At 36.1% G+C, this 24,918-nt stretch overlaps 3 protein-coding genes, 1 long non-coding RNA gene and 2 pseudogenes across 5 annotated transcripts in view; 1 reads left to right on the top strand and 5 right to left on the bottom strand.

Moving 5' to 3' along the window:
• Positions 1-1,674: 1,674 nt before the first annotated feature.
• LOC114721009 (histone-lysine N-methyltransferase, H3 lysine-9 specific SUVH6-like) lies at positions 1,675-7,398 on the top strand. The gene is made up of 4 exons (XM_028906784.1): positions 1,675-1,829; positions 2,174-3,919; positions 4,587-6,081; positions 6,894-7,398. Exons 2-3 carry the CDS (start codon positions 2,972-2,974, stop codon positions 6,066-6,068), a joined length of 2,430 nt encoding a protein of 809 aa, XP_028762617.1. The 5' UTR covers positions 1,675-1,829; positions 2,174-2,971; the 3' UTR covers positions 6,069-6,081; positions 6,894-7,398.
• A 128-nt stretch (positions 7,399-7,526) lies between these two features.
• Positions 7,527-8,963, bottom strand: LOC114721024 (uncharacterized). Its single transcript, XR_003738018.1, has 2 exons — positions 8,334-8,963; positions 7,527-8,200 (listed from the first exon to the last, which is right to left on the bottom strand). It is a non-coding gene; the product is annotated as an uncharacterized LOC114721024 (long non-coding RNA).
• A 1,582-nt stretch (positions 8,964-10,545) lies between these two features.
• Positions 10,546-12,042, bottom strand: LOC114721035 (expansin-like B1; annotated as a pseudogene).
• A 1,681-nt stretch (positions 12,043-13,723) lies between these two features.
• On the bottom strand, positions 13,724-15,196 carry LOC114720986 (expansin-like B1; annotated as a pseudogene).
• A 3,116-nt stretch (positions 15,197-18,312) lies between these two features.
• The window catches only part of LOC114721018 (expansin-like B1), an 18,791-nt gene continuing 12,185 nt past the window's right edge, over positions 18,313-24,918 (bottom strand). Inside the window, exons 1-4 of one of the 2 annotated variants that reach the window (XM_028906793.1) lie at positions 19,603-19,796; positions 19,124-19,230; positions 18,715-19,029; positions 18,313-18,630 (exon numbers count right to left, since the gene is read on the bottom strand). In XM_028906793.1, the coding sequence (XP_028762626.1) occupies positions 18,436-18,630; positions 18,715-19,029; positions 19,124-19,230; positions 19,603-19,732 (747 nt within the window). In that variant the 5' untranslated portion in view covers positions 19,733-19,796 and the 3' untranslated portion in view covers positions 18,313-18,435. Of the gene's footprint in view, positions 18,631-18,714; positions 19,030-19,123; positions 19,231-19,602; positions 19,797-24,918 lie in introns of those variants that run through there. The other variant, XM_028906794.1, reaches the window with a different exon arrangement.
• Positions 21,739-23,326, bottom strand: LOC114721017 (expansin-like B1). Its single transcript, XM_028906792.1, has 4 exons — positions 23,173-23,326; positions 22,748-22,854; positions 22,249-22,563; positions 21,739-22,146 (listed from the first exon to the last, which is right to left on the bottom strand). Exons 1-4 carry the CDS (start codon positions 23,303-23,305, stop codon positions 21,955-21,957), a joined length of 747 nt encoding a protein of 248 aa, XP_028762625.1. The 5' UTR covers positions 23,306-23,326; the 3' UTR covers positions 21,739-21,954.

The raw sequence follows: 24,918 nt of genomic DNA, 5'->3' as shown, positions 1-24,918 counted from the left end.
GAAAAGATCTATAAGGACTAAAATCAAACTATATAGTTACGAAGATTTAAATCATAAGCCTTTAGGGCTATTTATAAGTCATTAGTCTTTAAGACTCTATATAATAAATATATATTTTTTAAAAATCATTTGTGTCCCTTAATATTTGAACCATAAGCCTTCAGGACTTTACAAACATCATAAGTTATTATTTTCACGTCGTTCAATAACATGAGTGTAATGACTGCTGGCCATTTAGTAATAGGAAATTATAATATTAATAAATATCAAATTGAATGTCAAGAATATATGAGAATATGATAAGAGTAAAACTTAAATTTTAAATTAATTAAATGTAATATGAAATAAAGAGAAAAGGTAAACTCTTTTACCAACACATTTTTCACTATATAGTCATTAGTTTTCTGGGCTATATTATTTATAATTCCAATTGTCATAATTTTTCTTTTTAAACAAACCATATAATGATCTTTCTCATAATCAAAACTATATAACTTCAGGCTATTTAATAAAGAAAATAAAGATACATGGCATCTAGCTATTTAATTTCAAAATAAAAAAATTAAAGATATATGGTTTTTGACCATAAGATAAAAATTTGATGTTATATGGCTTCTAGCCAATTAATAAAATAACAAAAAAAATTAAATATTTGTCACTTCTAGCCATAAGATAGAACATCAAAATTATATAATGTGAGCAATTTAAAAAGATATAGAAAAATTATATATATAGCTTCTAGCCATAAAATAGGAAATTCAACATGATATATATAAATAAAGATAAATTAAATATATAATTGGCTTTTGGTCATTTAATTACAATGAGATGAAAACTTAGAATTATATGCTTCTGACATTTAATTTAGATTATAACTCTTTAAGGATACTGTAGTATCTATTAGAACTTTGGATTCCATCGAAATAGTAACGTCAGGTCAATAAGAAATAGAGGGGAAAAAAATCTCTCATTATAATTAGTTCCTTAGGTAAAATATCTATATCAAAATTAAATTGTAACACTAAAAGTAAAACAAAATCTCCAATCATAACCATAAAACCTGATGTTTAAAACAATGGTAGATAATCCTTTTAATTCCATATAATGGCTTAGATTATCTTAGATAAATTGAATAGGAATACGGATACTCTAAAACACTATATATATGATGCTCGAGTTATTTTTATTTAAACAGAACAAATGATACTCTAGAAAAATAATAAAGATGATGCTTTAAAATTATGATGGGGTAGTAAAGTATATCATACGCACCTTAATTAGAGCATCGTGCTGATAACGTGTTATGAATAAAGAAGAAACAGAGAAGAATCACACAGAGGAAGAAAGGATCAACAAGAGAGAGTACTTCTCAAGTTCTCATTCTATTCAAGAGTGCTCAATACATTATATATGGCCTATATTTATAGGCACAACTTTACACTTTTGATAGAATCTACAAATTACATAATAATATGAGATAATTATGGTATATAGAGATAATGAGAGATACTAAAAATTATAAGAGACATAAGAGATAATAGGAGATATATGGATATCCACGTAGATATTATATTTCATAACAATTATATTTCTCTTTTAGGCAAAAACGAGTATTTTGTTGTCGTCGAAGTACTCTGTGTTTCTCTCCTGGTAACCCGTCTTTCCTCTGTATTCCGAAGTACGAACTGAGAACCGATATTGACAGTTCACTTAATTAAAATTCGGGGTGGCTTGGCGATTAACAACCGTGCCTCTGTGTAACTGTTTTCCTTCGGACTCGCCAATTTGTGCCGGCCATCAGGTTTAGGGGGTGAATTCATGGTTATCAGGTGACCCTTCTATTGGATTAAGCTTTTAATTATCTGGATGTTTATATTATTTTTTTATGTGTCGCTCCATTGCTCTGCCTAGTTCGGTTTCCAGAAGTGGCGGTGCATATTTCCTTGCCCCCTTTTGCGGTATGATGTTTCCTTTTCGTGCGTAAATGATGAATGTTTTGTTATGGGGCTTCTAATATTTTTATTTTGCTTCTGCTTTTTGCAAATGAGATTCTATGCCCTGCGTTTTTGCAATGTAGAATTGTGACGCGCTAGATATATATCGTATGTCGAAGTCTTTCTGGTTCTTATTTTTGATAATATATCAAGTCGGTCTTTTTTTTCCTTGTTAAAAGGTTAGATTTTCACACAGATAAGAATATTGGTTTTCAAAGCTTCAGGAGCGTGCATCGGTTCTGATGCTTTTGAATTGGTGATGGGGGTTATGGAGAATATGATGCATTCAAAGTCATCAACCAGGTTTGCATCAATCAATAGCAGCGACAACGATGAAAGATCTGGGAAATCATGGATGGAAAATGGGCATTGCACTGTTCTTACCCAGCGCCGTTTTAAGCGCCGAAAAGTATCTGCCATTCGTGATTATCCTGAAGGCTGTGGGAGGTTTGTGCCCAGAGTTGATTTAACACCAAATGTAAATATTATTAACGCTGGTATTGATGAAGGTAAAATAGTTGAGGGTAAGAGTGGGGGAGATTTAAAGGATGAATTTGTTAGAACTTCCAAACTTGAAGATGAGTCCCAACATGCTGTGTTTCCTACTCAGACTGTTGGGCAATCCAGTGGCTATAGTCTGAAGAAGGAAATACCTGTGGTCTCAGCTAAAATTGTTGATGAGCCCCCCTCGACAAATGATGAAACTGTAAAAATGGGGCTGGCGAGCGTGGAAAATTTGGAATCCAGAGGAACTGCAGGAACCATAAAATGTGATTCTTCTAACATGTCAAAAGACTTGCATAAAAATGACCCTTCTTCTCCAGTAGGTAAGGTGGCTTTGTCAGGGAGTAAATTCTTGTCGCCAAATGTAAATATGGCTGATTCTATTGACCGTTTGGATAAGACTGTAACAAGAAGGCGTTTTCCCCAAAGGCGAGTTTCAGCCACTAGAGACTTTCCTCCTTTATGTGGACGGAATGCTCCACGCCTTTGTAAGGATAAGTGTTCAAAGGAGATCTTTTCTGAATAACAACATCATGGGTGAACGGGACTTGGCTGTGGATGACAAGGAATTGAAAAAAGTCACGGCCTCTGATGTGAATGAAGTGGAAAAGAACGTTGAATATGGAGATGCTTGCAATCCAGTGAATATAGTTCAAGGTGATTTTGAAGGGAATGTTATGCGGGAAGTGAATAAGTTGGATGGATTGGAAGCATCTTCTGAGATGGACTTGCTACCAAAAAATCCAGGAGATAAGGGCATTGCGCTTCTTCATGGAAGCAATCACAATCAGGTATTAACAAGTTCCCCAACAGCAGCTGAAGAAGAAAGCAGAGATGCTGTGCTGGTTGAGGGAACACTAGGAAAGGAGATAGTAGTTTATTCAGGAGCCCAAAGCCTTGTGACAGAGCCTCTGGGTACATCTGCCTGCCATCATAAGTCAAAAGGAGATTTCAGTGAATTGCAGGCTCGATCTAGCAGGATGGTTGTGCTAGGTCTGATGTCTCAATCGACATGTCCTTGGAGGAACACTATAGGTTCTTCCAAATTCAGTATGGTTGGTGATAAAAATGAAAGAAAGGGAAAGGGAAAGAAAATTGATTTTTTTGAACGGTTTGACAGGTCTAAAGTTGCTACCAAGTCTAGCGACTCGCCAAGTTGTTCTAGAAAGAAGGCTGTAGTAAAGAAAAAAGGAAGCTGTGCTGCTGAAGGTATGGGTCAACTAGTAGTTTGGGAGGATAAAGGTACGCTTGACTCTGATAAAAATATGGAAGAGAAAAGTATTATCCCAAGATCCCAAGGTTTTGATGTTTATGTTCCTCCTTTTAGTCATGGAAATCTAAATGGTAATGATGAGGACTCAAATGTGACTCGAAATAAAGTGAGGGAGACATTGCGCCTTTTTCAAGTTGTTACTAGAAAACTATTGCAGGAGGAAGAAGCAAAGTCAAAGAACAAAGCGAACAATAATAAGAAGATGAGGATCGATACAATAGCAGCCAAGATCCTTAAGAATAAAGGGAAATATGTTAACACAGGGAAGCCGATCGTGGGACTTGTCCCTGGGGTTGAAGTTGGTGATGAATTTCAGTACTGGGTGGAGCTTAACATGATTGGCCTTCATCGTCAATCTCAGGCTGGCATAGATTATGTAATGTATAACGGTAAGATCCTTGCAACTAGTGTGGTTTCATCTAAGGGCTATGCTGATGAGTTGGGCAGTTCAGATGTGTTGACTTATACAGGACAGGGAGGAGGTATGTTGAAGAATGGTAAAGAACCTGAAGATCAGAAGCTCGAGAGGGGCAATCTTGCTTTGAAGAATAGTGTTGCTGAAAAGAATCCTGTCAGGGTAATACGTGGCTGTGAATCAACAGATGGAAAAAGTAGGAGATATGTTTATGACGGTCTCTATGAAGTGGAGGCTTATTGGCAGGAAATGGGGCCACATGGTAAGTTGGTTTTTAGGTTTCGACTGCGGAGAATCCCAGGTCAACCAGAGCTTGCTTGGAAAGAAGTGAAAGAATGCAAAAAATTCAAAAAAGAGAGGGTGTTTGTGTTGATGACATTTCTAATGGGAAAGAGCCAAACTATTGCAGGAGGAAGAAGCAAAGTCAAAGAACAAAGCGAACAATAATAAGAAGATGAGGATCGATACAATAGCAGCCAAGATCCTTAAGAATAAAGGGAAATATGTTAACACAGGGAAGCCGATCGTGGGACTTGTCCCTGGGGTTGAAGTTGGTGATGAATTTCAGTACTGGGTGGAGCTTAACATGATTGGCCTTCATCGTCAATCTCAGGCTGGCATAGATTATGTAATGTATAACGGTAAGATCCTTGCAACTAGTGTGGTTTCATCTAAGGGCTATGCTGATGAGTTGGGCAGTTCAGATGTGTTGACTTATACAGGACAGGGAGGAGGTATGTTGAAGAATGGCAAAGAACCTGAAGATCAGAAGCTCGAGAGGGGCAATCTTGCTTTGAAGAATAGTGTTGCTGAAAAGAATCCTGTCAGGGTAATACGTGGCTGTGAATCAACAGATGGAAAAAGTAGGAGATATGTTTATGACGGTCTCTATGAAGTGGAGGCTTATTGGCAGGAAATGGGACCACATGGTAAGTTGGTTTTTAGGTTTCGACTGCGAAGAATCCCAGGTCAACCAGAACTTGCTTGGAAAGAAGTGAAAGAATGCAAAAAATTCAAAAAAAGAGAGGGTGTTTGTGTTGATGACATTTCTAATGGGAAAGAGCCAATTCCAATATGTGCTGTGAACACCATAGATGATGAAAAACCCCCGCCATTTGAATACACAACTAGAATGATATATCCTAACTGGTGCAATCCCATTCCTCCAGAGGGATGTAATTGTACAAATGGATGCTCTGACTCTGACAAATGTTCTTGTGCGGTCAAAAATGGGGGAGAGATCCCTTACAATCATAATGGAGCCATTGTAGAAGCAAAGCCTCTTGTGTATGAGTGTGGTGCTTCTTGCAAGTGTCCTTCAACATGTCATAACAGAGTCAGCCAACATGGGATAAAATTTCAACTTGAAATTTTTAAAACCAAGACAAGAGGATGGGGTGTGAGATCCTTAAATTCCATTTCTTCAGGAAGTTTTATCTGTGAATATATAGGAGAGCTTCTTGAAGAGAAGGAAGCAGAACAAAGAACTGGTAATGATGAATATCTATTTGATATCGGGAATAGCACCAACAGTACTCTTTGGGATGGACTTTCAAGCCTAATGCCTGAGGCACAGTCAAGTTCTTGTGAAATTGTGGAAAATAGTGGTTTCACCATTGATGCTGCCCAGTATGGCAATGTTGGGAGATTTATCAACCATAGTTGCTCCCCTAATCTTTATGCTCAAAATGTTCTTTATGATCATGATGACAGGAGAATACCTCATATTATGTTTTTTGCTGCTGCTGAAAATATTCCTCCTCTGCAAGAGCTGTGTTATGATTACAATTATATGATAGATCAAGTTTATGATTCTGATGGCAATATAAAGAGGAAGGACTGCTTTTGTGGTTCTGCAGAGTGCACTGGTAGGATGTACTGAGGCTTGCAAAGAGGTAATTTGTTTCTTCTATTGAAACTTAGTTATGAACAATGATAATGATTATTTTCGTTCTGAAGGTGTATATATCTTGTTTAGTTGTTGCCTTTTCATTGATGACTCTTGATGCTTCTTTAGATAGGTGGCAGCGTGACATCCATCGGAGTACTGAAATTTAACTAGGATTTACTCCACGTATATAATGCCCTTCATTCATTAATTGTGAGTTAATTAGGGTTCAGTGTTAAACGAAGGGCATCTTTAGAAGTTTATACTTCTTTTTTGGAAAAAAAATAAAATAAAATTGAGACTTAAAACTATATTAGTGAGGTTCATTGGTCTTTGCAATTTACTCCTAAAACGTCTTAAAAGTTCAAACAGAGGGAGTATTAATTCTATTTTTTGGTTAGACTGACATTATATTATTATTTGTTGATTTTTTTTAAGTTATAAATTTATTCATCACATCTCTTTTCTCTTTCAAATTATACTTTAATTTTTATCATTTAACTCTTTAGATTTATTTTCAATCTTACCGCTACTTGAACTTTATCTTTTATTTTAGTTTTATTCATAATTTTTACTTCTTATCTTTACTAACTTTATTTTTTTAATTAATTTTATTATTGTTTCTTCTTTGATATCTTTCTTATATAAAATAGTATATACTTAAAGTATATTAATTCACCGGTTTGATCATGTTTCAACCATAATTTGGCCATTACGGGTTTTTATTTGATGGTAGTCTGCACAGACCTTCTTCACCCACTTTTTTTTTTTGGCCGAAATTCTTCACCCACTTATTGTGTCTTTTCTTGTGTCGAACAGAATGGCTCAAACCATTGTTACAAGTTGGCTTGCTGCTGTGGTGAGTTCTTTCAAGAAAGTGTTCGAAATTTAAAGAGAAGTGGTGGATATAGGCTAGGCTGTCTGAAGATTCTGGATGCTCTTCATTGCCTTGTTCATTTCTGATAGCATACAAGAGAAATTACACTTAGCTGCTTAAAATGACCATGGTATGATAAATGCTGATTGTCACGTGGTTATCTATTTGGCCTCTACCTATTCTTCAACTGTTATTTCTTCGCTTCAAGCCTGTTAGTTGTTTCATTTTATTTCTAGTTGGGTCTTGTGATACCTATTAGAGTACATTTTGCTGCATGAGGGAGAAAGAAAAGTAGACATAGTGTTTATTTGGAATATTTATCATGTCGTTGTTATTGTTTTTTTTATTATTATTTAACAATTAACATTTCTGATGATTTTTTTATGTTGGAACACAAGACGTTTGTCATATTTTCATTTGATATTACTTTATACTTGAATATTGCGTGAATTCGGAATTTGTTATGCTAGATTAAGGGGTTGCATTGGCTGTCTCTCATCCGTGGCCAGCGTTCTTAAAATTATGACAGAGTCATCATTAGTTTGCTGCGTCTTTCATCCTTTTTTTTTTTTTTTAATTAAAAGGGCAGATACAATAGCTAACCTCCCTCTTGTAGGGGAGTTCTCATGTTACTAGATTGCAAAGCCAATTCTTTTATCACCTAATTTCTCAAGTGACCAAGACCACCCAGGAAAAGTCTACGCACCATTGCTTGCTAGCAAACTAGTGCCATCTAACATTATGTCTTGTATTTTTAATTTTCCTGTCTGTCCAAGCATCGATGTCACAATCGTTGGAAATTTGATCTTGGATGTTTCAAGGCATTCTATCAAGGACCCTTCATAGTACGCGTTGCGTAAACTAACAGGTTTCTTTATTCATTATGATAATATTAATATTAATTCCCTTCTCAGGAAGCCCTGCAATCGGATTCCAGCAGACCAAGCACTAAGCTTGCCTTCTGAGAGCAACACTGATTAACTAGAACATGATGAATATTGAATGCTGTAGCCTCCCCCTCGCCACTCTTCTATTTTCAGGATTTAATCTATGTGAAGTTGGGTGTCATAAGAAGCTCCAATTTTCCAGTCACTTGGAATGGCACTCTTAGACTGTACTGAATAAAGTCCTGAACTCCCAGTTAGTTGCAGCCTCACGATAATGGGTTGGCGTGGCGCAAAGTCCAGATACGCCTGCAACACTCCCATCATTCACGGTCCTTCCATAATCGCCATACCACAAGCTCCCCCTAATCACATATTTATCATTTCGTCAATATCACACACACACACATATATAATTGTTTTTTTGGGGGGGGGGGGCGCTAAGCCATGGTTTGAATACAAAAAATACGACGAGGGTAGAAGAGGAGCTTCTCGTACTTGGATTCCCATAGCTATCAGGGCTACCATAATAGGTAGCTCTGGAGGATATGAAGTCCTGGGAGATGCAGAACACAGGGAAGAGCAGCATCACGCAAAGAAGGCCAACTTGGTATTTAGAATGAAGTTCCATTGCTAAACGGCCAAGTTCAGAGACTCGAAGAAGAGCAACTAAATTGGATGCTAGAAAGGAAGTGATTAGACTTGGGCCCTAAAATGGGTTCAATGACTAGACAGCACAGATTGGGACGGCATTTATAGATGACACCGGAGGCCTCGTGTGCTTTAGACAGTGAGATGTATCTAACTTTTCTCCACATTTGGAGCTCCGGATTGGATCGAATAATGAAGTGCCCTTGGAGAGGAATAATGAAGAGCACTTGTAGACCCTAGCATGTCGAGGGGTTGACATCTCCGTACAACTTTATATGCATATCTCGGAGGTCAGGTCATATGTATTTATGAAAACAATGCCAGAATACCGAACTTGGCGCCACTGAACAATATAATGTTGTGGGAGGAACATCCACGAAGCGGCAAACTTGACTGAGAATAGAGAAATGATGAGAATGCGGAGGCCGCAGCAAAAGGACAAGGAAAGGGGGTAGATCCTAAGGTGTCAGTTGGAATCAATGTCGGCGCACACTTGCCAGCAGATCGATGCGCAGCCTCGGATTCGAAAGTTGTTTAATATCAGCGCCATTAGTATTTGCCTTATCGTCACATTTTTTTTTTAATTCTTGCATACATAAGCAATGAACTCAGCATCAGCAGCATCGCTATTCGGTGAAACAGTGCGACCACTGTCCTTTTATTTTGAAGATTAATAATTAATAATTTCCTCCCTATGGTTGCAATTCCCTTTCTAAATTTTAGTAAAATTTTAACACAGCGTAACTTACTTATGGTCTTATAACTTAGGGACGTGAAAGGCTCTTATGCAAAGGAGTTGCTAATTGGGTTGTCTTATTATTTAAGTTGTTAGTATCTTCTTCTCTAAATTCAAAAAGCATAGCGCAATTTAATTCTCATAATTTTGATTTGATTTAAAATCAATCATTAAATTTTGACTTAATCCAACTCAATATCCATAGTTTTAACTATTTGAAATGTTGATTCCTTCATTTAGAAAATAAAATTATAAGGACTACAGTTGTTTTTCTATACTTGGAAATTAATGTTTTAAATAATTAAATTATAGGTATTGAGTTGCATTAAATTTAAATCAAGAGATTGAGTTCTAATTAAAGTCAAATTAAGGGGCCAAATCATTATCTACATTTTCAATTTTTACTTTTATATCATCTTAATAAAAAGATAATTTTATTTAAACTAAGTAAAAAAAATTATATATAAAAGGTCGGCCCATCACATATGATTAATTTGAGCAAAGTTCAAATAAATAATACGGAAAGGCCTATTTTTAATATATATAACAATATATTATATATTACATCCATTTTACTTTTATATAATAATATATTGATGATTATATTCGACATAAAATTTCATTGTTTTTTTTTTCCTTAAAAATATCTTAACGTACCTATTTTTAGGAGTGTTGGCCTTTTCTTATACTACCTCTAGTTTTTAATATAAGAGTTAGTTTGATTTTTAATTTGATACTAAATATAAAACTCCAATTCATTTTATCTCTCACTTGTATCCATTTTTTTCAGAGTTCTTGTAATAGTTATATATATATTAAAAATTCTATCAAATAATAGTTTTAGCTAATACATTTGATTAGCAAGAGTATTTTAAGAAAAACAACATCTAATTATTATAAATAACTATCTTAACAAACTTTTTCAATTTACTTAAATTAGTCAACTAACTCTTATATTAAATACCAAAGTTAATACTCTTATTTATCTAATCCACCTTATCCACCCCGGTATTCGATAAGCCGCGTTATATATTTTGCTTTATCTTTACTTTTAAGATCACAAAGCCTACGTTCAGTTGGATTTTGTCGTCTCTGATCTTGTTGCCACTTCCTTATATTTGGGTTGATATTCCTTTCGAATAACACTCTAAAAGAGAGCCATTATCAGCTTGCTCTGTTTTCCACCAACTAACTTCTTACGCGACCGAGACAACCGGGGAGCGTACTCTTCACAAATGGAAAGTAAGGAGTCCCTGTTATTTATTTATTTATTCCAGTAACTATATCATTTATTTCTCTGGACATATTATTCATTTATTATTTTTAGACATGAACTTGAGAGTCGTAAGAAGCTCCAATCTTCCAGTTCCCGGGAATCGCACTCTTGGTCGACTGAACCCAAACTGTTCTTCCACTGAATTGCCGCCTCAGCATCAATGGTCCGCTTGGTGCGCCAATTATATCAAACACTGCCCCATACGCTCTTCTCATTGGCTTCCATTCTTTACTATCATTCTGTATCATTATCATTTCAATTCAAACACGCGTCCTTACTAAGTTGATAACCACAATTAAGCATCTCAAGAGAAGAAACAGAAAAGGGCATTTAATTGAAAGTTTCATACGTCATATATCTCAACGGCGGCTACGTCGTTCATTCCAGGAATGTAGAGAAGGACAATAGCAAGATAATCTGGGTATCTGCTAGCCTCGTGGATTTTGATCTTCACGTTATACCCAGCATATGTGCAGGGTACCCTCCTGTATTCGATGTCTACGACGCCGTATTTGATGTGAGGTAGCAGTTTTTCTAAGAGACATGGATCGATTTCGGAGTCTGTTTTTGCAGCGTAGTCCGTTGCCACTACCACTATGCCACGTTCATCGCAGTATTTAGGATCCTTACACCTTACCTGATCGTTCCATGAAACAATAATGTACAAGATCAAAGCTAAGTTATCTTTTATTTTAACTCTGTACAAATAAAATTGATTCAACTGTAATGTCCTTATATGAAGAAAAAGGTGTTTGTATGGAGTCATCCGTTCGTTATGACAGTTACCTGGTAGCAAGCACCACATCCGGCGCCATTCCTCCATAATCCACCACCCACGGACACAACCCTCCCGTAATTCATAGTCCTAGTATAATTGCCAATCCGCAAGCTCCATCTAATAACATGTATGCACATTTCGTCAACAATTATACACAGCTATTCGTGTGTGGGTGTGTGTGTGTGTGTATCATTTTACATTATTTCTAAAAGCAAATGGGTATTACATTTCACCATTTAGGAGGGTACCCTTTAACTTGAAAGTGAAATATGCGTCGCCAAAAGCAAATTTTTCTCCCAGCTGAACAGGAAAAGAATATAGAAATTTCGCATATCCCAAAAAAAAAAACAGAGAGAAAGAAATGTAAAAATTACGATATATCAAGCGTCCATGCGGCAAATGTTGAGAGTTGAATGCCCTTATATATATATATATATATATATATATATATGAGTATCTTGAAACACATATAATGCAAGCTAGCTCCAGAATAAGGCTCAGCTAAGTTATGGATTTGGATTAATGGAATCAAAGAATGTGATATGCATGCGGAAAGGTATATAAAGGGGATATTCATCGATAGGGAGTTGAAGAGATAGGGTCACGTACTTGGGTTTATATCGCAATATCCAGGTCCTGGAATTGGTGGGATCCTAATCCTATGAAGGTTAGCTCCGGAGAATGCAAAGCCCTGGGAGGTACATAGTGCAGGCAAGAGCACCATCACGAAAACAAGGCCTACCTGGTGCTTGGAATCAAGTTCCATTGCTAAACAATGCCAAATTAACAAGACCCAAAATTCAGTTTACTAGTTCAGCAATCAACGATGTGATGAAAAGGTATTTATAGATCATAATGCTGGCCTTCGGTAAAGTGAAATAGTTTCCCAATTTTCTTTCCCTTGGATCTCTGGATTCGATTTGAATACTTAAATGCACACCCCTAGCATCTCCAACTCTGTGTGTAGGTAATCTATATATCCCAAGTTATCCATTTATCAGTAATTACAATTCCAAGTTGCATAACTTGGTGCTTCTGTATGACATTAATTTTTCCCTCAGGAAGATCCACAAACCGGCAGACTCGATTCAAAGATTGGCCTGATTCGTACGCAAAGGGAAAAAATAAATATAGTCAATCCTAAAATTAAAATATAGACACTTGCAAACAGGTGCGCCGCAGCATCGTTGGGCAAAGTCCCAATCCTCGAAGCTGAGATCTGCAAATAATGGATGGAGGAGAGGACGACGGTGCAAATGGGGGTGGATGGGTCAGATGATGGCGTTCGGACGGAGAAGGGTAGCTCAGACGAACACGGCTATGAGGCTAGTGAATTAGGAAGCCCAAAAAGGGCTTTTCATCACCAGAGGGATAAAATGCCCAGAACTTACAAGATTTTGCATGAAATCAGTTTGATTCCTTGACCGCAAAGGTGGCGTAAGATTTTAGCCATTTTGCTAGACGAATCAAATACCTTGGGAATCTACTGAATATATAGATGCAAATATTAATGACATATATATTTGAACTTCTACGGTGTATTCTCTGTTTCAACGTACGTTAGTTTTAATCCTAACTGGTAGTCCAGATAATAATAATTTTGTAAGCTAGCATCATGCATCCTTTTTTATTTTTTTCCCTCCTCGGTCATTCAACGACCCTTCTTCTGATTTTGGCCATTTTGCTGGACGAATAAACACTCCCACATACACATGAACTTCTGTTGTGAATTCTCTATTTCTGCTTTAGCTTTCGTATTCTAACTGGTTAGTGTATCATTGATCTGTATCATATTGGCGGCTTGATTCCATTTGGTGTATTAGCGAAAGTATTGATTTTGAGGGTGTCTCTGATCTTGTGCTGATGTGGGGTGTACTACTTTGAATTCGGTCAGACAATTCTTGAGTGAATCTTATTGGGACTTGTCATTTTAACATAGTATGGTTTGTATTGATGAATGGGAGATTAATAGGTTATGCTTCCTTCTAATTGACTTATTGTGATGAAATTTCAATGGCACCGATATTGATGATTGCAATATACTATGAAGAGTTATTTAGGGTATCTATGACTTGGTGTACCATGGTGGTTATATATATTTGTTGGCAGTCTGCGCAGATTAACTCGAGAAATGAGAGTCAAAATTGATTACAATGATCTTGATATATAATTAATGTCGGGTTGTCACGTGATTGCAAAGTAGAGCTCTCATCAATGCACCAATATATGTATTATATAATGACCCAAACAAAGAGGTCTGTTTATTCAGATATTAATTCCATCACAAATGGAAATTGTGCAGATACTACTATATGATAGCTTTATTTATTATTCCTATAGACATGCATATTACTTATCTATTCCTCCTGTCTGTACACATATTATTCATTAAGAAAGACACAACACCCAACACCAGCATCTCCAAATCTCGCTCATGCGGATGTAATTTAGAGATGAACTTGAGAGTCATAAGAAGCTCCGATCTTCCAATCTGCAGGAATAGCGCTCTTGGACGACTGAACCCAACTTGTTTTACCACCGAGTTGCAGCCTCAGCATCAATGGCCCACTTGGTGCGCCAACCATATCAAACACTGCCTACGCTCTTCTCATTGCCTTCCATTCATGGCGATCATTCTGTTTGGTTATATCATTTCAAGTAAGCATCTCTAAAAGAAGAAAGGAAATTAATTAATTAATTAATGAGCAGTCACTAAGTTGGAAGTTCCCTACGTCATAAATCTCAACGGCAGTGACGTCTTTCATTCCGGGGACGTAGAGAATGACAATAGCAAGGTAATATGGGTAAGTGCTGGATTCGTGGATTTTGATGAGGACGTTAGAGCCAGCATGTGTGCAGGGTACCCTCCGGTAATTGACGTCAACGACGCCTTGTTTAATGAGCTCTTTGGCTGCAATGTCGTTTCGTCCCATTTTGGAGAAACCCCGTACACTCATTACGAAGTCTGTTCTGTCTCCTGCACCATAGTCTGTTGCCACTACCACTGAACCGTAGTTACTGCGTAATTTTCCCTCCTTACATATCACCTGAATGAACCCCACGTCCCCGTCAAAACAAACCCCAGTTATGTGCTTTATTACAAGTAAAATCGATTCTATTACCAAATCTGTTAGGAAGGGGACCATAAGTCTAGAAACATGATTGAAAACAAATGGGCAGAGTCAAGAATGGAAGACGCGCCATGTCTTGAAAACTTCAAACTTCAAATTGTTATATACTACTCCAGTTCTAAATATAAGACTATTTTTATAGTGTAATTTACACTACAAAAAGAGTTATATCTAGGACCGAAGGAGTATTATTTATTAAGCTCAATTCTATCCAACTTTATCCTATTCGTTCACATTTAAGGCAGTTAATTGTTGAATAATAATAATAAAGAAGAAGAAGGAAAGTAACTTGGTAGCAGGCACCGCATCCAGCACCACCTCTCCATAGCCCAGACACGCCAGCAACCATCCCGTCGTTCACGGTTTTTCCATAATCACCAAATCCACACGCTCCGGCTAATAACGTATTTATATCATTTTGTCAATAATCATATATTTACAATTAATAAACAAAAGGTGGATTTTACTATATGTAAAACCATTTACCTTACCTTAAAGTGAGACTTCTCGAGAGTGCAAAAATCAAACCAACACAACACGCCCATGGCCAAAATGTTTAGATTTTTGCTTTCCCCATATGAAAGAGCGTGTGTGTCTCTGTGTATTCCTAATGATCTATTGCTAATCGTGTATTAAATAGAGGATTTTTCACGTACTTGGAGTTCCGTAGCCATCAGGGGTAACATAAAGGGTAGCTCTGGAGGGTGTGTAGCCTTGCGAGAAACATAGAGCAGGCAAGAGCAGCATCACACAAACAAAGCCCACTTGGTATTTAGAATTAAGTTCCATTGCTAAATGCCAAAATTCACAAAAGAGAAACCAGGTTATAAATGTATTTACTGGTTTGGAAGCAAAGATGGGGAGTGGTATTTGTAGATTATAATGGTGCCCTTGTGTTGTTGGAAGCGAGACAATCTTCAACTTTCCTTTCCCTTAATTAGAACACAGGATTTCATTGGAATAATATATACATTAAGTGGGCGTGTAGACCCTAGCATCTCCGACTCTGTGTACGTATTTGTCTATGTATACATCCCAAATTTATGTATTTATGATCACAATGCCAAACGGTCTTATGCTCGTTATTGCAACATTTTTTTATATACTAGCAGACAAACTTGATTCAAAAATTAGGGGCCTGCTGATGCAAAATAGAGGTAGCCAAAGGAAAAGGGACACATGACAGCAGGTTGTCCTAAAATATTTGTTGGACGGTGGTAGTAAAAACATTACTCTTCTAGGACCTAATTGTTAAATTGATTTTGATTCTAAATATAAAACCTATTTATCATATTTATCAATTTTTTCTAAATTACTCCTATGGATACTCCCTCAACCATAATCAAGTAGAAGAGGGAAAAGGGATATTAAGGAAGATGATTATGATGTTTTAGGAAAAACATGTCATATTTTTTATAATTAACTAACTTACTTAACTTTTTTAATCTAATCAAACTAATTAAATAGATCTAGTATTAATTTCCTCTTTACACTGACTTTTGAAGCGAACTACATAGGCCAAAAATTGGCCTTCTCGTACTGCCAAAATGCCCAATGAAAATGACGTCCGAGACATGTCGGAGAAGGACAAGCTCTTTTCTTTCCTGGAAGGCCGTAAGCCATGGGCAGAAGCTGAGTTGCAGAGACGAGGAGTGTGCTGTGAGCTTATATCGTGCTGTTGATTAAACGCTCATTACATTTTATATATTAGTGCTATATTAATTTCAAGATTACCAGATAATAATTTCTTTAATTTACGAGGGACGCAAGAGATTAAAAATTACTATTTTCAATCCTTAATATAAGAACTAATTTGACATTCAATTTGATCTTACATATGAGACCACAATTTATTTTGTCTTTCATATTTATTCATTTTTTTCAAGATAATCTTTGTAGTAATTGTACATGTTAAATGTTTTATTAAATGGTAGTTCTAGCTAATACATATGATTAGCAAGGTATTTTAGAGAAGATATCACATACTACCTCCGGTCCTAATTATAAGAGCTAGTTAACTAATTTGAAGAGATTACGGAAAGAAATTAAGTTAGTTATTTGTAATAAATAGATGTTATCTTTCCTAAAATACCTTGCTAATTAAGTGCACTAGCTAAAACTACTATTGTTAAAAGGACTACATTTGGAAAAAAATACATAAATATAAAAGACAAAATGGATTGAGATCTTATATTTTAAATAAAAATAAAAGTTAAACAAAATATTATATTAAGGACCAGAGGCAGTGTTTATTTCAAATAACTAATAAACTAATTTATTTAATCTTCTTAAATTAGTTAATTAATTTTTATAATTTTCGTACCTTTGTACCCGTAATCTAATCCTGATGATGAACAAGACTTCGTCAAGAGTTGGACCGAAACCTAAAATGCCAGATATAAATCGCCGGAATTCCTTTACGGACTTGGTCCTAAAAAAATCTTCCTCCTCGTCTCTTAATGAAGGCGGGCATGAATTAGTTTTGCGCCGCCGGAGCCCATTGTAATGTTTAAACTTGGAATTCTCAGAAGGAGCTAAAGGAAAATATACGATGAACTGGTAAAATCCCATGTACACCAGCATTCAAATATATGCTTCTGATGACATTAGCAAAGGAGTTATATAAATTCAATTGAATTATTTATAATTTTGTAATGATTAATGTATTGATTTGATAAATTCTCACTCATAAGCCTAGTATGCTTGAGACGGAAACACTGATTTTCTCTCGCTTGTTTCCACCTTTTCATTCTTTTTATTAGGTCAAACAGCTTTTATTCTTTATCAAACACAAATATACTAATATTCGAGATCGAAGACTTTCTTGCTTTTTTCCTTGAAAATGGTTTTTGCAATATATGTAGGATGGCTAAAATTATTTGCTTCTCATACTATTTTCCGTATTTATATTTTTTTAATTTTCTTAGTAATTACCTGCATATTCATGACCAGAACTTCAATATATTGCCCAAATAGCAAAGTCATCTCCCTGCATGGATTCATTCAATCCTGCTGGTAGGACCCTTTCAAATTAAAAAAACTTTTGTATATCTTTCTTATTACTTTTTTAAAAAATATAATTCCAACTTGATGGCCGGTACGCAGATAGAATATATAAGAAGGGAAAAAGCAATTCTTAAAATTAAAGTAGAATTTGAAATTGTAACCCATGCTAATTAAAATAACTAATGCACAGCTTAATTTTGCAGTGGATGTCAATGATTGCATCGTATTCCGTTTAGTCCTGAGCTATTAATTATTAATCAAATAAAAGTAATATTTTTTAAAATGATAGATATACATAATAATAGACTAGTTGTCTGATCGATATGTATCAGAGGAGACGAATATGATCGATAGAGAAGAATGGGAACTGGCATCACAAAAACAAACTCGGGTTCAATGGGCGGGCCTGCAAACAAGTTCAAAACAAGAATTATTGAGTATAGAGATGCAAATATTAATATATTTGAACTTTCAAGTGAATTTTCAACGTAGCTTTAATCCTACCAGGCTGTCCAGATAATAATTATTCTGTAAGCTGGCATAATGTATCCTACTTTTGTAATCCTCGGTGTTTCAGCGACCAAGAGCGTCGATATGTCCGAATCATTATGTAGGAACCAATGATGAAAACTTGTTCTCGGTTGTTTAATTTAAGGCCTTTCATGAAGGATACCCTCCGAAGTAAAGTGTTTTGCCACTCGATCAAGTGTCCTTATCAATTAAAGCGCGTCTTCTCACAGAAGCCAACTTAATTATTGGTTAACACAGATAATATGTAATGATCATCTTCTTCTGACAGTACAGCACAGAAAGACTCAGTATTGCACTATATTAGTGCATAAAAAGGAGAGGTTTCCTTATTCATATATAAATAATTAAATTAATAATTCCTCCACAAATGCAAAATACACAAACCCCTATTATTCATATTTATTCCTTTTAGCGGACACGGCAACAAACAGCTTGCATGCTTGGAGCCACACAGGTTATATGGCCCCCTCTTTATCCAGCATGTAATTAATTTAGACATGAACTACTTGAGAGTCGTAAGAAACTCCAATCTTCCAGTCAGCAGGAATAGCGCTCTTGAACGACTGAACCCAACCTGTTTTACCACCGAGTTGCAGCCTCAGGTTCATTGGTCCACTTGGTGCGCCAACTATATCAAACACTGTCCCGTACACTCTTCTCATCGGCTTCCATTCATGCCCATCATTCTGTTTCGTTATAAATTAGCACAAGCAAGTTCATCCAAAAAACAAAGAAGGAAATTAATTGGCAGTAAGTTGAAAGTTTCATACGTCATAAATCTCAACGGCGGTGACGTCGTCCATTCCGGGCACATAAAGAATGACAATAGCAAGGTAGTATGGGTAATTGCTGGCCTCGTGGATCTTGATACGTACTTTGGAACCTGCATATGTGCAGGGAACCCTCCTGTATTCGATGTCTACGACGCCGTATTTATTGAGCTCCGCCGATGCGCTTGGGTTTCGTCCCAGTTTTGAGAAACCATTTGGACTCATAATGAAATCTGTTCTGTCTCCTGCGCCGTAGTCTGTTGCCACTACCATGGTGCCGGAGCTATGGCATAATCTTGAATTCTTGCACCTTACCTGAACGCCATTTTCAGGAAACAATAGAATTGGTTCGATTATAATATGTTTATATGGAATTTGTTGAGTCATTTTGGCCCGTTAAGACACTTACTTGGTAGCAAGCACCACATCCGGCGCCATCTCTCCATAAGCCAGACACGCCTGCAACCCTCCCATGGTTGATAGTTCTGCCGTAATCGCCGTATCCACAAGCTCCAGCTGATAACAAATGTATGTCATCATTTCGTCAATAATCATATTTGTAACAAATATTTAGAAGGGTGCCTAGGTTTCATCAAAACAAAACTAATCAAAAGAATATTAAGTTTTCAAAGTGAGAACACGCCATGGGCCATAAAGTTTACATTTTGCTTCCCCAATAACAAGCTAAGAGTATCCTAATTCCTAGCTTGTAGAGTACATTCACATGGAGGTTATGGATGCTGACTATAACCCCGAAACTCATAATACGTGCAGGCTGCGGAATAAGGCCTGTGGCGAGCCAATAAGCTGACCTATGGATTTGCTTAAATGGGTTCGAGTACAAAGAAAGTGATATATGTGGAGAGATTTTAAACGAGTTTTACTTACTTGAAGTTCCATAGCCATCGGGGGTGCTATAATAGGTGGCTCTGGAGTCTGTGAAGCTTTGGGATATGCATAGTGCAGGTAAGAGCAGTACACAAACAACGACCGCCTGGTTTTTAGAATGAAGCTCCATCTAAATGAAAAATTCAAAAGCGCAAAGAAGAAAACTGCGTTAAATGTAAATTGTATGGGTTTTCTGGTTTAGGAGGCAAAGATGATGAGGTATACGTTATATATATACACACACAAAAGCTAGCTATTCATGATTATGATGCCAAATTGTCTATCTGTGCACTATTGTTGCAACGTTTTCTTTTTCGTACATGAATATAGAGGAACAGGAAAACTTGATTCAAAGATTAGGTGCCTGATGGAAATAGATGCGGTCAAGAGAAAAGGAAGGCGTACACGGTTAGGACACGTTCAAATGCTTCTGAAGTAAGAAACGTTAGTGAAATGATAGGATGAAAGTATTTTGATATTTATTAACAATGATAACACCTACAATCTCAATTCAATACTTACTTTTAAGCAAGCAAGTATACAGAGTGTCGGGTCGGTGACACCTTTAATTTTCGCTTTCGGTCTGCGAAAGCATCTACATTTTATTATTTTTATCATATTTATCAAACATCTCTAATTGTCCTTCATAAGTTCGAGAGATAAAAACTTGCATTCCCCTTAAAAACTTATTATTTTTTGCAAATGAATGCTATATATCTAATCTCCCTTAGACAGCCAGTTTTTTCCCCGGCTCGTTTTATGATTCGAACTTGATAATACGCAGAACATAAAGGGAACTTGAGAAAGCAATCCTGAGTAGTATGTTTAAAATCTTAATCCATGCTAGCTAGCAGCTAATGTACGGCTGGCATTATAATGGACGTCACTGTTGATTGCTTTCCCACTCTACATTCTCTTATGGAATTCTGAACTTTCTTTTGTCGTAAACGGAAAAAAGGAGGGGGGAAAATAGAAGGTAGAGGAGATTGACAAAGGTAAGCATCGTATTTGATCCGTTTCGTCCTGAGTTGATGACAATTAAAATAAGAATGCCTTTTTTAATTTCATTAATAATATTCGGGTTGCCCGGTGTGCAAGCTTATCCTAGAGCCTAGAGTTCGAGGGATTATATGGATGAGAATGGAAGTTTGTTTCTTTGGTACAAAGAAGAATGGAAATTGGCACTGCAGAAACAAACTAAAATTCGATTGGAAGTGTAAGCAAATCCAGAGTTTGATTTCTATGAATGGGTGCAAAGAATTATTAATCATATATTTGGAGTTTTGCTTTTAATTGTCTATATCTCTACAAACGTTGATTTTCATATGACTTTCTATCAGCTACTTGATGTTAATTCATCATTGTCAATATTAAATATAGATTTTGTAAAGCATAATCAAGCCATCAACAACATGATTCAAATTCATCTTAATTATTAAAAGACTGTCTTGCATGTTTTATTAATACTTGATGATGGCAGTCTAGGCCTTATTTAATTTCACCTTCTTCATCGTAGATCTGGATCACCCCATCATTTCATTAGCATCCTTTCTGCGAAAGGAACTAAATTGGGGCCCATAGTATTTTGTTCATTACTTTGTGTGTTACTTTAATTTATAGAGATAAATCTGAATTTCTAAATTTATATATATGTTGTGTGTGCGTGTGTAGTGCTCATACATACTGTATGTTATAAAGTAAAAAAAATTTGTATTAATTTTATCTTTTTAATTTACTCAATCGATTTTTTTCATTTCAGATGCTCTGCACCAAAGCACTTGATAAATTTTGGCATTGTACGGGGTCCTACACAATATTAGTCACACATGGCACACCATATTTAATTTTCCGAGAGCAGAATTTGTTTTGGTTCTATTTATAAAATTTTTAATTTTTTATCTTCATAATTTATTAATCCTTTTCCAAACTATCCTTATATATTGAGAAATAATAAATTGTCTGAATTAAATTTGCTTACTCTCTCGCATTAAAGATGATTGTTTTTGACCAATTTTTCGCAAATTAAAATATAAAAAACCAATTTACTTAACTTTTTTCTAATACGTGTTAGTTGGTCAATAATATCTTATAATTAGTATGAAAGTGGGTAACAATTATTTCTCACACCTCAACCGATGAATCCATGGTGCTTTTTTTTTGGGCCAACGAAGAGGTTTTATTCATATATTAAGTCCATCACAAATAATGGAAAATATAATACATAAATCCCCTATTATTTATTCATTCCAGCAGACATATTTATTTATTTCTTTTACGAAACACGACGACAAACAGCTTGCATGCATGCGTGGAGCCACACAGTTTAGGTGGCATCCTCCTCATATATCCATTTTAGACACGAACTTGAGAATCATAAGAAGTTCCAATCTTCCAATCTGCAGGAATGGCACTCTTGGTAGATTGTACCCAACCTGTTCTTCCACTGAATTGCAACCTCAGCATCAATGGTCCGCGTGGTGCGCCAACTATATCAAACACTGCCCCGTACGCTCTTCTCATTGGCTTCCACTCATGGCGATAACTCTGGATCATCATTATCGTTTCGAGTTGATCTTAATCATACTTAAATTCCTCAGAAAAATAGAAGAAAATTAATTAGCAGTAATTAAGTTGAAAGATTCATACGTCATAAATCTCAACGGCGGTGACGTCTTTCATTCCGGGCACGTACAGAATGACAAGAGCAAGATAGTCTGGGTATCTGCTGGACTCGTGGATCTTGATCTTCACGTTGTAGCCAGCATATGTGCAGGGCACCCTCCTGTATTCAATGTCAACGACGCCGTATTTCTTGAGCTCCGCCGATGCGCTAGGGTTTCGTCCCAGTTTTGAGAAACCATTTGGACTCATAATGAAGTCTGTTCTGTCTCCGGCACCGTAGTCTGTGGCCACTACCATCGTGCCGTAGCTATCGCATAATCTCGAGTTCTTACACCTTACCTGAACACCATCGTTCATGAAACAATACTGTATTAATATTGGATATTGAAGTGCAGAATCAAAGTAATAAATCCCTTTATCCTAATTAACTCTATATAAACACAATTGATTCAATTATAATATGTTTATATGGAAGAAATGTGTTAGTTGAATCTTTAATTAGTCTGTTAAGACGGTTAATTACTTGGTAGCAAGCGCCGCATCCAGCGCCGCCTCTCCATAAGCCAGACACGCCTGCAACCATCCCATAGTTCACAGTTCTGCCGTAATCTCCATATCCACAAGCTCCACCTGATAACATATATATATATGTAAATCATTATATATAGTATTTATAAGGGTACGTGCATATGTATCATTTAAGGTAAACTAATATAAAGAATAATGTAGGAGCTTTAAAGAGAGAACACGCGGCCTCTATATATATGTAGTGCATCCACAAGGAGGTTTTGGTGCAAACTACAGACTGAAACGCTCGTAGTGCAGGCTGGCTGCAATAAGGCCTGGCAAGCCTCTAGGCTAAGCCATGGATTTGTTTGAAAACAAATTAAGATATATAATAATATGTATAGACGTGGGGGGGGTTAATTATTTGACAAGTTCACGTACTTGGAGTTCCATAACCATCTGGGGTACTATAATAGGTGGCTCTGGAGTCTGTGAAGCCTTGTGATAAACATAGTGCAGGCAGGAGCAGCAGCACGCAAGCAAGGCCAACCTGGTATTTTGAATGAAGCTCCATTGCTAAATGCCAAATTCAAACGCACAAAGAAGAGCAACGACGTTAAATGATGTGAATTGTTTGGGTTTACTGGTTCATGAGGCAAAGATGAGGCGAGTATTTATAGATTACAGGGGATGCTCTGTGCATTCAAAATGAGATAGATAGGGTCCAACTTTTCTTCCCATTGGAACACGCGATTGGATATATCGGAATAATTAAGCCCACATTCATAGACCTGGCGTCGAAATCTGTGTGTGTCTATATATTCGAAGCTATCCATATTTAAATTTATAATTAATGATGCCAAATTGCCAATCTGTGTAGTGCTGCAACATGCTACTATTTTCAGCTATGAAGATAGAGGAATAGGAAGATTTGACTTCAAATATTAGGGGCGGGTGGTAATAAAAGGGGCGGCTACAGCCAATGGAAAAAGAAAACAGGACTCACACAGATAGCTAGGACACATTCAAATGCCTTGAAGTAAGGAACATTAGTAAAAAGATACTATAAAATTATTTTATATATTTATTTATAATATATTGATAATGATTATGTAGAGTACCCACAATCTCAATTCATACTTCCAAGGCAAGTATCAACAGTTGACCCATCCCTCTCTCTTTGGCTAGTATCAACGATTTTGTTCTTCATCAAAAATCTAATTGTCTTTAATACATTCTCAGATCAAAACTTGCATTTTCTTTAAAAATTATTGATTCTGCAAAGTCACATAAAGGTTGACAAAAACTCTTCTTTTTTTCTTTTTCTTATATTACATATCTAATTTACCTTATACGGCTAGTTTTTTTTTTCACCTTCCCCGGTTGGTTTTATCATTCCAAGTTGATGGAAAAAGCAATATTCTTGAGAAGTATCCCAAATCTGAAGCCACATTAGCAACTAATGACGGCTCACATTACAATGTACGCCTCTACTGTTGACAGAATATACCCCCTCTACTTTCTTGTACCAAATGCTAAATTTTCTGCGGACAGGAAAACGTAGGGTACACTGACAAAGATAACCATCGTACTTGATCCGTTTGGTCGTGAGTAAGCGACAATTACAAAAACAATTTTTTGTTAAAAAAAAAAAGATTAATAACATTCGAGTTGTCCGGTATGCAAGCTTATCCTGAAGTAGGAGAGACTAGAGAGAGAAGAATAGTAGTTGGCATTGCGGACACGAACTTAAATACAATGGGTTTGTAAGCAAATTCAAAGCTTGAATTGATGAGGGGACACGATCGAGATTAAAAAAATAATTTTCTATGCACCCAAAGTACTGATCTTAATGATGAACAAGACTGGGTCAAGAGTAATTAGACTAAAATATAAAATGTCAATTATGAATCGCCTAAATTCGTTTCCTGACTTGGTCCTAATCAAATCTTCCTCCGTGTGTGTACCTGCATTTAAATATAATCCTGATGACAGTACTCTTCCAAGATCACAAATTAAACTCAAAATATATTCATTAAACAATTATATAATTATCGATAGTTATATGAAAAAATAATGCCTATATGATATTAGGGTATGGGAAGAAAAAAATTATCATGAAAAATGAAGTTATGTTGTACTATTAACTAAATTTTTTTAAAAAAATCTGACATGTTATATATGGAC

The sequence above is a fragment of the Neltuma alba genome, unplaced genomic scaffold, assembly GCF_004799145.2.
Source record: "Neltuma alba isolate B1F8T4 unplaced genomic scaffold, ASM479914v2 tig00012009_pilon, whole genome shotgun sequence".
Taxonomy (NCBI): Eukaryota; Viridiplantae; Streptophyta; class Magnoliopsida; order Fabales; family Fabaceae; genus Neltuma; species Neltuma alba.
The sequence above is the reverse complement of the archived record's forward strand: the minus strand, read 5'-3'. Positions and strand labels throughout refer to the sequence as shown.

Bases quoted from the DNA above. Each gene is read 5' to 3' on its own strand.
- LOC114721009 (XM_028906784.1), top strand. From the start codon at position 2,972: ATGCTCCACGCCTTTGTAAGGATAAGTGTTCAAAGGAGATCTTTTCTG. The intron at 3,920-4,586 runs CTATTGCAGGAG...GAAAGAGCCAAA, and splicing joins TTCAAGTTGTTACTAGAAAA to CTATTGCAGGAGGAAGAAGC.
- LOC114721017 (XM_028906792.1), bottom strand. From the start codon at position 23,305: ATGGAGCTTCATTCAAAATACCAGGTTGGCCTTGCTTGCGTGCTGCTG. The intron at 22,855-23,172 runs GTACGTGAACTT...ATATGTTATCAG, and splicing joins AGATGGTTATGGAACTCCAA to GTGGAGCTTGTGGATATGGA. The intron at 22,564-22,747 runs GTAATTAACCGT...GATGGTGTTCAG, and splicing joins GATGCGGCGCTTGCTACCAA to GTAAGGTGTAAGAACTCGAG.